The sequence below is a fragment of the Peromyscus eremicus genome, chromosome 7, assembly GCF_949786415.1.
Source record: "Peromyscus eremicus chromosome 7, PerEre_H2_v1, whole genome shotgun sequence".
In the NCBI taxonomy this organism is placed as follows: Eukaryota; Metazoa; Chordata; class Mammalia; order Rodentia; family Cricetidae; genus Peromyscus; species Peromyscus eremicus.
This window is the reverse complement of record NC_081422.1, coordinates 74567401-74581832: the sequence shown is the minus strand read 5'-3', so window position 1 is coordinate 74581832 and position 14432 is coordinate 74567401. Positions and strand designations below refer to the sequence as shown.

The 14432-nt window shown below is 39.8% G+C and overlaps 1 protein-coding gene across 5 annotated transcripts in view; it reads right to left on the bottom strand.

The window, feature by feature from the left end:
• The window catches only part of Myo6 (myosin VI), a 143315-nt gene that overhangs the window by 34168 nt on the left and 94715 nt on the right, over positions 1 to 14432 (bottom strand). For all 5 annotated transcript variants that reach the window (XM_059268288.1, XM_059268284.1, XM_059268285.1 and 2 more), the window contains exons 14-19: positions 13879 to 13970; positions 12043 to 12115; positions 9431 to 9558; positions 6436 to 6531; positions 6016 to 6189; positions 2019 to 2057 (exon numbers count right to left, since the gene is read on the bottom strand). In XM_059268288.1, coding sequence (XP_059124271.1) covers positions 2019 to 2057; positions 6016 to 6189; positions 6436 to 6531; positions 9431 to 9558; positions 12043 to 12115; positions 13879 to 13970 — 602 coding nt within the window. The remainder of the gene's footprint in view (positions 1 to 2018; positions 2058 to 6015; positions 6190 to 6435; positions 6532 to 9430; positions 9559 to 12042; positions 12116 to 13878; positions 13971 to 14432) is intronic.

Below are 14432 nucleotides of genomic sequence, written 5' to 3'. Positions count from 1 at the left end.
CAAAGAACTCAAGAAACTAGACAGCAAAATAACAAACAATCCAATTAAAAAATGGGCTACAGGGCTAAATAGAGAATTCTCAACAGAAGAATCCCAAATGGCTGAAAGACATTTAAGGAATTGCTCAACATCCTTAGTCATCAGGGCATGCAAATCAAAATGACTCTGAGATACTATCTTACACCTGTCAGAATGGCTAAGATCAAAAACACTGATGACAGCTTATGTTGGAGAGGATGTGGAAAAAGGGCAACATTCCTCCACTGTTGGTGGGAGTGCAAACTTATACAGCCACTCTGGAAATCAGTATGGTGGTTTCTTAGAAAATTGGGAATCAATCTACCTTAAGACCCAATGATACCACTCTTGGGCATGTACTCAAGGGATGCTCAATCGTATCACAAGAACACTTGTTCAACTATGTTCATAGCAGCATTATCCATAATAGCCAGAACCTGGAAGCAACCTAGATGTCCAACCAAAGAATGGAAAAAGAAAATGTGGTACATATACACAATAGAGTACTATTCAGCTGGAAAAAAACAACAACATCATGAAATTTGCAGACAAATGGATGGAACTAGAAAATATCATCCTAAGTGAGGTAACCCAGACTCAGAAAGATAAGCACAGTATGTACTCACTCATAAGTGGATACTAGAGGTAAAGCAAAGGATAACCAGACTACAACTCACAGCTCAAGAGATAATAGGAAACAAGGAGGACCCTAAGAGGGATGTACGGATCACCTTGGGAAGGGGAAACAAATGAGATCTCCATTAGTAAACTGTGGATAAGGGGGGGCAATAGAGGAGAGGGGATGGGAGATGAGAACATGAGGGAATGGAATGGTCAAACTTGGGGAGAGATGGAGTAGGAGAGCAATGAAAGAGATATCTTGATAGAGGGAGACATTATGGGGTAAGGGAGAAATTATGGGGTAAGGAAGAAACTGGGTGCTAGGGAAATTCCCAGGAATCCACAAGGATGACCCTAGATTATACTACTAGCAATAGTGGTGAGGGTGCCTGAACTGGCCTACCCTAGTAATCGGGTTGGTGACTACCCTAACTGTCATCATAGAGCCTACAGCCAGTAACAGATGGAAGCAGATGTAGAGGTCCACAACCAAGCACCAGGCCAAGCTCTGGGAGTCCAGTCAGAGAGTGAAGAGGGATTCTATGAGCAAGGGGGATCAGGATCATGATAGAGAAATTTACTGAGACAACTGAACCAAGCTCAAAGGAACTCATAAACTTTGGACCAAGAGCTGTAGAACCTGCATGGGACTGGACTAGACCCTCTGCATATGGGAGACAGTTGTGTAGCTGGGTCTGTTTGAGGGGCCCCTGGCAGTGGGATCAGGATCTATCCCCGGTGTATGAGCTGGCTTTCTGGATCCTATTACCTGTGGTGAGACACCTTGCTCACCCTTGATGCAGCGGGGAGGGGCTTGGTCCTGCCTCAACTGAATGTACCAGGTTTAACTGTCCCCCCCATGGGAGAACTTACCCTGTTAGAGGAGGAGATGAGGGATGGGTCAGAGGTGGGGGGAGGAGGAGGTGAGGTGAGTGGGAGGAGGGATGAGAGGGGGATATGTGGTTGGTATGTAAAAAATGAATAAAAAATTTTTAAAAAAACTAATAATAAACATCTTACCATCTCAAAAGCTGACTGTTTGTGTATGTGGGTGTGGGTGTGGGTGTGGCTGTGGCTGTGGCTGTGGGTATGTATGCATGTGGGGGTGTGGTTGTGGGTATGGCTGGGTGTGTCTGTGACTATGTGTGCATATGTTGGGGTGTGCACTGGGGCTGGCATCCCAAACCTCATGCTTACGAGCTAAAAGTCTAGCACTGAGTTAAATTCCAGCCCTCTAAAAACCGACTTCTTTTTGAAAGAGAATGTGGTTTAAAATATACCTCTCATTATCCAAGGGTTACTGTGCTTACTTGAATAACCACTAATAATCATTTCAAAAGACCATTTTAAAAACGTGTTTTCTTATTAAGCATACTCACAGTACTTCGGAGTTTATCCAGAAGCAAATTTAACTGTGTCTAGAAAAGAAAGAAGACAAGATTATTTCAAAAAGTCAAAATGCACAGTGAAAATGAATTAATATTGACTCGCCACTATTAGACTAAAATAACATGCAAAAACATCCATATGTAACATATTATAATAACCTTCTGGCACACAAACTCTGGAACATCATGCAAAATGTCTAATGAAATGTCAAGGACAATAACTTACATTATTAACACAGAACTTGTATAATTAAGGCTGAAAATTAGTGATACTAACAAAGAAGATGAATAAGAAAAACTATATAAGCAATTAACGAAAGTATGTGAGATCCTGGGGGGTACACTCAGTGTCAAAGCTGCAGTGCAGTATCTAAGTATGGGGTGAACAAGGCACCGCCGTGTCACATGCCATGAAGGTTGAGATGTTTAAAATGAGCACTATTTGTACAGCAGGATTAGTTCATGCAGCACAGCAAAACCAAACTGCTTTATCTAGCTTCAGAAATGCTCTTCCCTATTTTAAATTGTTATACATTTCAAGTGCTTTTAAAACTCGAACAATTTCCTTAAAATATTTTTCACAATGAATATAGTTACCATGCTTTCCTAGTTTCATAATACTGATTATAATTTACCCTGGCTCAGTGTGCTGAAATTATGTTTGTTTTGCTAGTCTACAAAGTAATTTTATGATGAAATGCTTATTATGCTACTTGGAAAATACAAATTAAGATGCTAATCCTTAAATTAACATATTGTGTTGAGCATAACTATAATTAATAGTAACATGTAGACTTGGCTGAATGCTTTTCCATGAGGCAATGCCCAAAGAAAGCTTTTCCTGAGTAGTGTTATATTTAATCTAATGAAGAATACAGCACAATGAACCTAATTAAGAATAGATTATTAGCCTCGTTATACAGGTATTATTAAGATCTAGGGAGAAAAAAAATGATGTGTCTGAGACCATGGAGCTAGCAATGGCAAAGCCCTGACATCAAAGTTCATTCTCTTACTGTGTTATTAGAATAAAATGAATTTGTCATGGGACTGAAGAGTACAGTCACATGCACAAAACTAGTTGACAGAAGTCAACATCACACATAACTAGTTGACAGAAGTCGACATCAGTCTGTACCCCAGACAACTGAAAAGCAAGTCAACAGCCTCTTTGAAAAGAAAGCAACGGTTATAAATCCATTCTTTTTAAGCTATAGACAAAGGCACTGTTTTGTTCCCCCCCCCCAAAAAAAAAATGGATATAAAGTCAGACTAGTAGAAGGAAAAATTAAATAGCCACAGCTGAGAAAACAGAAAAAAAGTCCATTAACACAAGCCAAAGCCCAGGAGCAGGAGTACTCTTGGCAAATCAGGCTTGATGTGCATTTTTTGTATAATTATTTTCAGATTTGATGTTAACTATGTATACATGTGTGCATGCTGCAGTGAGTGCAGTTACCCTCAGAGGCCAGAGGTTCCAGATTCCCCGAAGCTAGTTCCAGGCACATGTGAATCAGCTCATGTGGGAACTGGGAACAGAATTTGGGTCCTCTGCAAGAGCAGTACACACCCAACCTCTAAGCCATCTCTCTAGCCCTTTATTTTATTTTTAAAGACACAAATATTCGTGTTTATACTATAATAAGATTTCCAGCAAAAATAATTACTTTTTCTAAAACACTATCAGTAAGTGGTAGAAAAATGCTTGGTCCCACGGCACTAGATAACTGGTGTTACTACAATGGAGCCTCTTTTCTGTTTGTCTTAGACAGCTCACATTTAATTTAATGAGCTACTGAAGTATCTTTAAATTAAGAGTCCTATTAAGATTTCATATCAGCCCAGAATGGTAGCGATATGTCTTTAATCTCAGCACTCAGGAGGCAGATGCCAGTGGATTTCTGTGAGTTCAAGGTCATCCTATTATGAGTTTCAGATCAGCCAAAGCTACAAAATGAGACCCTGTTTCAAAATAAAAAGACTTCATTCTAAAGCATATCAGAGAAAAACATGTGGAATATTTTATTCCTATCACTCAGAGTTTTTGCAATCAGTGCAAAAAGTAGATATTATATATAAACAGTTACAAGGTATTTAAACCTTCCAGTTAAAGGTTATTTATATTGCTTAATCATTTTAAGTACATTTTTAGTAGCAATATCACTATATTCATATGAGATGATGTGATTTGTTTTCTGAGGAGGGGTCTGATGGTTATGTTCCGCAGCCTGGCCCTGAATACCTAGGCTCAAGTGATCCTCCTTGTTGGTCTCCTGAGTCACCTGGGACCACAGGAGCCATGACACCACACTTAGCCCATGTGCTGTTTTCAGACCAACCTGTTAGCAAATGTTTAATCTGGAATGGAAAAATACTAGATAAAAAATATTGATACTGAGTATATCAAGAACTTATAATTAATATATCTTAAACAAAATTCAAACCTTCACATTCAGCGACCTAAAATGTTTTATGATTTTTTTCTTCAATATTTATATTTTGAAAGCTTTGAAAAGAAACTTAGCTTTTAGAAATGTAAGCATCAAGTTAGATATTCAGGATCCATGTCAATTCTTTCTTTTTTTGTTTTGTTCGTCTGGTTTGGTTTTTGGCTTTGAGACAGGGTCTCACATAGTTCAGGCTGATCTTGATCCAGGTACCAGAGACTAGCCTTGAACTCCTGATCCTCCTAGCTCTAATTCCCCTGATCTGGGATTACAGACATGTGTCATCAAGCCCAGGTTAGGGCCCATTTCAACCCAAAAGAGATTTGAGGTTTGTGCTACTAGTTAGTACCACAGTACTATTTATATAAGTGGTTCTTAACTTGTAGGTTATGACCTGTTTGGGGGTTGACTGACCCTTTCACAGGGTCACATATCAGATGTCTTGCATATCAAGTATTTGCATTATGATTCATAACAGTAGCGAAATTACAGTTATGAATTAGCAATGAAAATAATTTTGTAGTTAGGGTCACTACAACATGAGGGACTGTAATAAAGAGTCACAGCATTAGGAAAGTTGAGAACCACTGCTTTATATAAATACTGTCCTTAATTATATCATTTTTAATATTTAAAGTATGCATTTCAAGAGGCAAAGTGCAGTTGTATAGAAAATATAATGATATTTACTGGAAATATATAGAGAATTTAATTGTATTTCTTTGTTCTACATATTGCAATTATTTACTAAAGGTTTTTAAATTTTTCTATACTAAGCAATGATTATAAGCAATACCAAACAAGAATTACAAGCAATTAACAGCATTCTATCACTAAAACACACCTTGTTTTAAAACATTCCTTTTTAGATTTTAAGAATTAATTTCTGACTCAAAATTAATAAAATAAATTATTCTTTAACATTAGATAAGCAAATTAAAGAGTTTTGCACACCAGAGCACTTTTCTTTTATAAAAGTTATCAAAAGCTCTAATTCAATTTTACTGTAATGTGCATGCCCATGATGCCGTGAGAGAAAACGCATTGAAAATGAATCACAAACAGAACCATGAACTTGAGACGGGCTCCTTAGCATAGCGCCATGCTGTGAAGGTGAACATTTACCTGAAGTCTGGATGTGCCTGCTTTTCCTCTCTCAACTCAACTAGTCCTCTCTAGCCAGCTGGAGCTGAACTACTGCAGCTAAACAGAACTGCTGAATAAGGAAGGGAACAGAAAACATGTGGGAAAGAGAAGGCTTGAAGGTCACCCAGGCAGTATGCAGAAGCAAGAACATTAGGAGAATCAATCAGATTGCTGTGTGCAAACACAGTCTGGAAATAGAAGCATTTCTGTAGACTAGGTACTATGACCACAATCAGATAGTACATACAAGCATCGATAACGCAGGGTCTTCTCTTGAGACATACCTGGGGCTACTTCCATGCTCTACATGATCCACTTTACAATACAAAACAATGGTTTTTATTTTAAATACAGCCAAAACAAACCCCTTCAATTAAGTTATGTAGCACAAATACCTTGAACTTGTTTCCCACGCTGATGAAGCTAAGTTTTCCTGCCTTTTGTTTCGTATCTTTGTTGTTATTTGTGGATGATTCAAATAATGCCCGTATAAACTTATCCCTGGATTCACAAATCAAGGATTCAAGAGACATATGGAGTGCGTCATTATTTTTCTCCACAAATTGGGTCTGAAAAAAAAAATCAAATAAATTGTTTCTATTCACATTGTGATAAACATCCCCTAATTGAGCTCTGAGGAAACACAAATGTTCTGTTTCCACACTGACCAAGAGAGCAGGCCACATCAGTGTGGGTGATTTAGTGCATCAGGGAGCTGAATTTGTAAAGCTATTCAAGTGTAAAAGGCCAGAGGCTGCCATACTGCAGTGTGGCTTCAACACCAACCGTTTTCTGCTAAGCAATGTTTTACTCACTGTCTCATAGCACACTGCCCCTGCGAAGTGCCTGATGATAAAACCTTCATCATCTCTGAGGTTCCTGTGCACTGCCAGTTTCGACTTCCTGGGAATCTGCGGGAAAAGTACAGGTAGAAGTTACCACATTAAGAAAAGACTGTCTGTCAGACAGTCTTTTAGACAATCCCAGAGGTAGATTACCTAAAATAATAAGACAAGTTTCACATTTCTCATAATGATACTATGTTTAAATGTCAGGTACACGTTAAAATACTTGTGGAACCTAATCAATATTTGCTTGTGTCTTAGTAAAAAAAAAAAATGGTGTAAGAGCAAAACGTACACACATGTATACCTGCCCCATAGGAAACACACACACACATGCCTGCCATACACAAAACATACACATGTACACCTCCTACACACAAAACATACACTCACGTGCCTGCCACACACAAAACAAATACACACATCCTTGCCACACAAAAAACATATACACATGCATACCTCCTATACTCAAAACATATACTCACATGCCTGACACACAAAAAACATATACACATGCATGCCTGACACACATAAGACATACACACATGCATGAATGCCACACATAAAACATACACACACGCCTTCCACACAAAACACATACACACATACATACACACACGTGCCACACACAAAACACATATACGTGTATGAATGCCACATACAAAATATACACACATGGATGAATGCCACATACAAAATATACACACATGGATGAATGCTACATACAAAATATACATACATGGATGGATGCCATATACAAAGCATATACACATCCACACCTGCCATCCACAAAAACTTGGTTAAGCGTGCTTCCTGTTCTTCCAAAGGCCTTGAGTTTGGTTTCAAGTAACCATGTCTAGCAGCCCAAAACTACTGCAGCTCTAGGTGATCCAACACCTTTTCTTGGACTCTGCAGGCACTACGCTGGTGTGCACATACCCACAGACAGACACATATAAAAATAAAACTTTATTTGAAAGCAAACACAAAACACAGCTGCAATTTTTGTGAAATTAACCACCTGTTTCTAAAGCTCAATCTTCATGCTCATTAGAATCACTTAGGGGGTTTAAACCTCCCTGACCCTGTGGTGTTGGTATAGGATGATTCTCAAGTGCAGCCAGGAAGAAAACCATGACGTCAGCACAAGGACACTTCTGTTGTCTCAAACCAACCATCCTAACACTTTCACAGTGAGCCTGAAACTACTTCAAGGAAACTACGCCATTCTTGGATGGCAGCATTTAATTATAGTATCACATATTTGAATTATTTAAACTTCCAAAATACTTTCACATCCATGATCACAGCTGTCTCTAGAACTAACCCAAGGCAAAGGAGACAGTACCATTTAAAATGGACAGACTGAGCCATGGGACCTGAGGTCTGAGCTCTTAGAACAGAGACAGGGCAATCTCTCAGGAGCCGGAGTGGAGACTCTGCTGCTACACCACCTTGCCTGCCTGCTAACCCACCCCATCCTCACATGCCATCAAGACATGTCACTTACCTCCCCTTTTTGTCTCTCATCTGTGACATAAAGATACTAATAGGATTAAATAAAATCATTCAGGTAAAAGCACTGGGACAATGCGAAGTGTTCCATGAATGGCCATCACGTTTAGTTTAAAAAAAAAACAGCCAACTAACGGCCTCTGTAAATCGGGATTTATCGCATTGTTCTTGCTTTTTCTCCCTGAGAAAAAGCAGCCAGGCCTCATTCCTGACGCTTGAGCATGCTGTCTTTAAGTTACACACCTCTGGGATTACTCTGGCCACAGCTATGCTGACTGAGATTAGCACCCTCGGTGAGGCAACCATGCATCATAGGTCATACATCAAACTGCCATAAACAAGCAAGACTGGGTACACAGCTTCAATATTAGCAGAAGTTTCATTATGGATACATATTGTTTTGTTTCTTTCCACCAAAGTACTAAAAACAGGCTGCGTATTATGATAACTACTAGGGATAGGTAAGAACTGTAAGTCAAAGGAGAAGGTGGTTCTGAGGGTTTGAACGTGAGTTTTTCTTGTAAAGCCACTGAGTCTATCTTCCACTGATGTTGATCATTTTTTATTGGATTTTAAACTGTCTTTGCCTCTTTTTTAACATATTAATGGGTCTCTAGTAACACTTGGTATATATACTGTCGTTTTGTTAATAATGAACACAAGTGAGCATATTTGTTACCATTAATTCAAGGAGCTTGACCATCAAAGCAGTGACCATTACACTATTTTACAACTTCAAAACACACACGGTTAATGGAGGCATCTGCCAACGTGTACCCTAAGCCCACTAAGCAACTCTAAGTAGCTTCTCTCGTTTCTTTTTCTGTCTTCTTTTGAGAGAGTGGGGAGAGTCCTGCTGATATGAAGTAGCATCTACCTTCATGAGTGAAACTCAAGTCAGCATTTCTGTGCTGGTCAGGCTTTCAAAATGCACTGGGGTGAAGCGATGTCTGGACTGTCTCAGAGATGATGGTGGAGGGAAAGGATTACACAGAGTTGGAGGAACACAGAAAACTGTTTAAACAGCCACAAATGCTAGGTTCCTAGAGGACAGTTTCACTTTCACTGCCACGAGCACTCAAGAGTCAACAGCAGTTCAGCCACCCGGGTACTTATTTCTATCCCTCGCCTTGTCTCTTCCTCCCTTTAGACGACCTGATCTTCCTACCAATTCAGTATCATTTCCCTCTCTGGGTGCACGAGCTACTGTACTCAGCTAAAGCTTTACTGGCAAATTTGTATGTACACACACACACACACACACACACACACACACACACACACTTTTACGGCCCTCTATATAGGAAATATTTGCTGGTTATAACCCAGTTGCTCTAATCTTTGGATAACTTCTGACTCTAGTTGTTAAAAGTATCTGAAATCTAGTGCAACTGTTTGCTTAAAGATTTCTCTTCCCAGCAGAAGACCCCTTTTAGAATGGTAAACTCACCGTGAGTCGGAAATGCTCTTTGTGCTTCTGGTGAACTGCAGATGTAAAGTGCTGGTCACTCGGCTGGGGAAGACGATTTTCTTCATCCAGAATATCCAGTATTCCCACTAGTTTCACTTCAATTAAATCTATTTCAAGACATCAAAACATTCATAGTGGTGAAACAATACTTTAAAGAAAATTTACTCAGTTTCAAGAAGTATTTGGAAACAAGGTAAGAGTTAATCGTGAACATATTCTATCAGAGGCTATCGAGACATGGGAGAGTTTAAATTTCAAATATGAGCATTTATTTAAAGGTAATACCAAGCCGGGCGGTGGTGGCGCACGCCTTTAATCCCAGCACTCCGGAGGCAGAGGCAGGTGGATCTCTGTGAGTTCGAGGCCAGCCTGGTCTACAAAGTGAGTTCCAGGAAAGTCACAAAGCTACACAGAGAAATTCTATCTTGAAAAACCAAAAAAAAAAAAAAAAAAAGTAATACCATAGTTTTAATACAAGCTCTGGAAAAACAACTTCACAAAGAAAGGGACTGTTCAGTTATTGCATCTATGGCCCCAAGAATGTCACAGAACGGGGTAAGGGATTGTTAGGGCCAGAATGCCAGGAAGTCTGCTGTGAAACTGTTTCTCCTAGACATGGCTGCGTAAATGAGACTGGAACAAGACAGTATCAGTAGACACATTAATATGGAGAGGGGAAATTTTTGCATGGTCCCGCCCCTAGACAAAGAACTACAGGAAACTAATGAGTTTGGGAAGAAGGAGAATTAGCCTCTCCCCAAAATTAGTCCCCTTATTGGTTGTCCAATACAGAACAGTCAGCCTTGAAACCATATATAGACAAACAACAAAACGGACTCAGCAGATTACACATATTTGTGTGTGTTGTGTGTGTGTGTGTGTGTGTGTGTGTGTGTGTATGCGTGCGCGTGCACATGCACACGCACATAGAAGTATGTGTATAATAATAAAGACCGGATGGTGGTGGCGCACGCCTTTAATCCCAGCACCCAGGAGGCAGAGGCAAGTGGATCTCTGTGAGCTCGAGGCCAGCCTGGGCTACAGAGTAAGTTTCAGTAAAGGCTCCAAAGCTACACAGAGAAACCCTGTCCTGAAAAAAAAAAAAGAAGAAAGGGAAAGGGTCTATTAACTTGAAAGGGAGCATGGGAGGAATAGGAGGGAAGGAGGCTGTTTTCCAGATGACATCGACATTCAAACTCAAAACTGTAGAAGTTTTTGCACACAGAGTTTCTTAATACCATCTTCAAAACTGATTTTAAAACTTTCAAACATAATTTTTATTAACAATATTTTTTTATGTTCCTTCCTTTATGTTGGTTGGATTTTCTGCCTAACCAAAATAACTATAAATTTCAAACATCTTAAATACAATTATATATATATATATATATATATATATATATATATATATATATATACATATATAAAATATAGAGACTAGAATACAGTTCCAGAAAGAAAAATCAAGGTTCCTAGTGTACCAATCAGAAAACGATACTTCTTTGAAAATTGATGATGAAGGAGGATGAACATGTTGAACTAAGCTGTAAATGAAAGTATTTCAGTAGGTACTGAATGAGACGGAAGTGGGACAAAAGATCGACAGAGGGGGAGAAATTCCAGCAAGATTAACAACCCCACAGCCAAGACCCAGAGGGGAGAAGAGTCACAGAGGCTAAGGGATGCTGACTAGACCAGGGCACAACAGGAAGCCTCTGGAAGGCTGCACTGGTACAAAGTGATGCTACACTATATTGTGCTGTCCAAGTCTAGCATATGAGTTATTGACTCGACTATCAAATTGGGTTTTCAATTCCCAGACTTGCCAAACACTTGATTTCAGAGATAGGGTAGGAAAGAAAAGAAAGAGGATGGGAGATAGAGAGATGGCTTGGTGACGAAAAGGACCTGGGTTCGATTCCCAGCACCCACACAGCAGCTTACAACCATCTTTAACTCCAGTCCCAGGGGATCAGATGCCCTCTTCTGGCCTCTGTGGACACCAGGCATGAATGTAGTTCACAGACATACACACAGGCAAAACATCCACACAAACAAACAAACAAACAGCAACAGAGCTAGCTGGAAGGCAGTAAGGTAAAGGTTTCTTTATTGATGAGATCAAAGAAAAGCAGAGGCCCTGTTCTGCTGTTACACAGTACTATCTAGGTTTAACATGGAATGTCTAAAGCCAGCTTGCAGCCAGTGAGAGAAACAGCCAATCCACGGCAGAAGACAGAACCAAGAGGCCAAGGCAAATCTCACTAAACTACAAACGTCATCATCATAGATGACACAGCTGTCTGCTTGCCACCTGAGTAGTGGTGCTCCCCTCTTACCTAGTTCACAAAACAGCCTCCTAACTAGGAAATACATACCACAAGAAACAGAGATTGTAGGAAAACTTTCAACAAAGCTGACAAAATGCCTTGCCAGGAAACATAACCGGCAAGGAGTACTAAGGAAGTCCACCTCGCAACGCCACAGACCCAAGTCTATACCTAGTGTCTAAACCATGGAACACAGAGGCATTCCCAGCAAATACATGGTCTCTCCCATGCTTCCCAAAGGCAGACTCACAGTATCCATACCTATGCAGTCCTGATTGTCCACGTAATGCACTTCATTAACACCCAGGCCCTCTTTCTGATAGAGTTCTTGTTCCTGTGAATCAAATATTATAGTCATCAATATGGAAATACTGTGGAACATAAAATGCCACCTGTGTTTGGTGTCATTTCTACATAAGAGTTACCAGTTAAAATGTAAATGCTTTACCAACAGGTATAGCCCTAAATGGTTTCCTGAAGATGGAACCAAGTTTGAATGCTTGTAGCCAAGTACTAAAACCAGTAAAATAGCACATAACTTCAAATGGATGCAGAGACTCCACAACAAAATAATATATATAATTAGGAGGAAGAATAATACATCAATAATATCTCAATGAAAATATTCCCTATATGTAAAGTCAGTATCTTCTTAAAATAATTTTTAAGTTTTTATCATATGGGTAACCCATACATTGAAATTAAGTTAATGTGCTCTAACATAATTTTTCCCCTCAATGGTTAAATATTTCTTCTCACATCCTATACCAGGGAAGTTTCCTCACATTCTAGAAGGCACTGTCAACTTGGACCCAATCTGAATTTGAAATTCGTGTGTATATTTTAAAGCCTGTAATAAAAACAAACATAAATCAAGACAGTGTACCCTTTCTACATGGTTCCTATTTCTCCATAGAGTGTGAGCTGGGCGGGTATGAAGGAAAGCGTAGTGGCATGTTAAAAACCAAGCATGCATGTGGGAAGGACTAACGCTGCCGAACAGAGCATAGACACATCTTACAGGGAAGTACTTGCTCATCTGTGTATGCAACAACTGACTAACTACAGCTATTTAAAAATGAATGAAAGCTGTGATGTGCCAAAAACCATGCAAAGACAAAAACAATCACATTTTGGGAGAAAACAGATGAGATGGGAATGAGGGGAAAACAGCACTGCATATTTCAGCTTAAATCTCAGGAATAGCAACGCTGGTACAAAGGAGGTACAGGGTGTGGGCCAACCACGGGAAGCAGAGTAAAGCCTAGAGCAGCTGGCAAATGCCCTCGGACCTGCCTTCCACATCTGAACAAAGAAGGGCTGGCTTAGATAAACTTCCCAGTCCCTCTACTCCAGCTTTTCCGATCAGCCAAACCTATCCCAGATGGTACAGAAAAAGGAAAGCCAAGTGAGTGGGAGAAATCATGGGAGAATTCAGCTTTAAGGGGAGAAAAGCATGAGCCTGGGAACAAACCAATTTATCCAAAGCTATCTTTGCTTTGAGTAAACTGTAAAGGATCATAAAATAACTTTTCCTAGTCTAACTTGGTATTCTGAATGTCGGCCATGCCCAGAATTATACGCTGAGAGCAGAGGAAGGGAGTTCCTTCCCAGAGAAGAAATGGCGGCCAGTCAAAGACAGGCCATTCAAAAGCAGTGTGCAGCCCAGAAGGAAAAGTGCTGACAATAGGTAAGCTGCTCAAAAGCTCCTGACTGGTGGCTTAGCGGCACACAGGGACAGGGCCAACAGCTGGCAAGCAAACAGAAGCAGACCCTAGAAGGACAAGAGAGGCCAAGGCCAGAGGTGAGAGGAGGAAGCTCTTTAGCAGTGGCAGAAACAGAGACAAGCAAGTCACAATGAAAGACACCAGCTGAGTTTACTAATGAAAGCCACTGGTAAGAAATCACGGACACTCCCTTCTGCAAAGCTGCCTGTCCACTCTTCCAAGGGCCCCAAACTGAGCGGCTATCACCTGCTGGACCACTGGGCCACTTCATGACAGACTCCATCAAGCAGGGTAATTGCAGCATGATTGTCTTCCTTGAGATTTAAACCGCTTAGTACGGATCTTAAATTTAAATGATGACATTACTCACCTCCTTCAGGATCCTCTCGTTAAAAAACTGTTGAAGCTTTTCATTGCAGTAGTTAATACAAAACTGCTCAAAGCTGTTGTGCTCAAAGTACTCTGAAAACAAAACCAGAGTGGAGTTGTCACCACCCAATGACGCTCATTAATTTATCCCAGGATAAAATGTAGTAACGTAGTGTCGATGCTTTGATTTAAAATAGGGTTTACATGAAATTCTTTGTTCTGTGTCCATCCCCAAAAATGTCCTTAACTCAAAACATACTTTGTCAGGTACTACACTTAGGTATCAGAAATACCTTGTTCTACCAGAACAAAAAAGTGTCTGATGTGAAAAATTAAAATGTTAGAACTCATTTCTCTCTAACACAAATTTCTAAAGTACAGGTACTAAAACAACCTAAAATATAAACATGATTTAAAATTCATGTGCTTTAGGAGATTTTTTTTTCTGCTTAATCCGTTACCAAAAAATGCAATGATAGTAATGTGTCCTCAAGTCAAGGGTTGGATTATATCTAAGATCCATGAGGCTCTGTAATTTTATAACTCTGAACATGT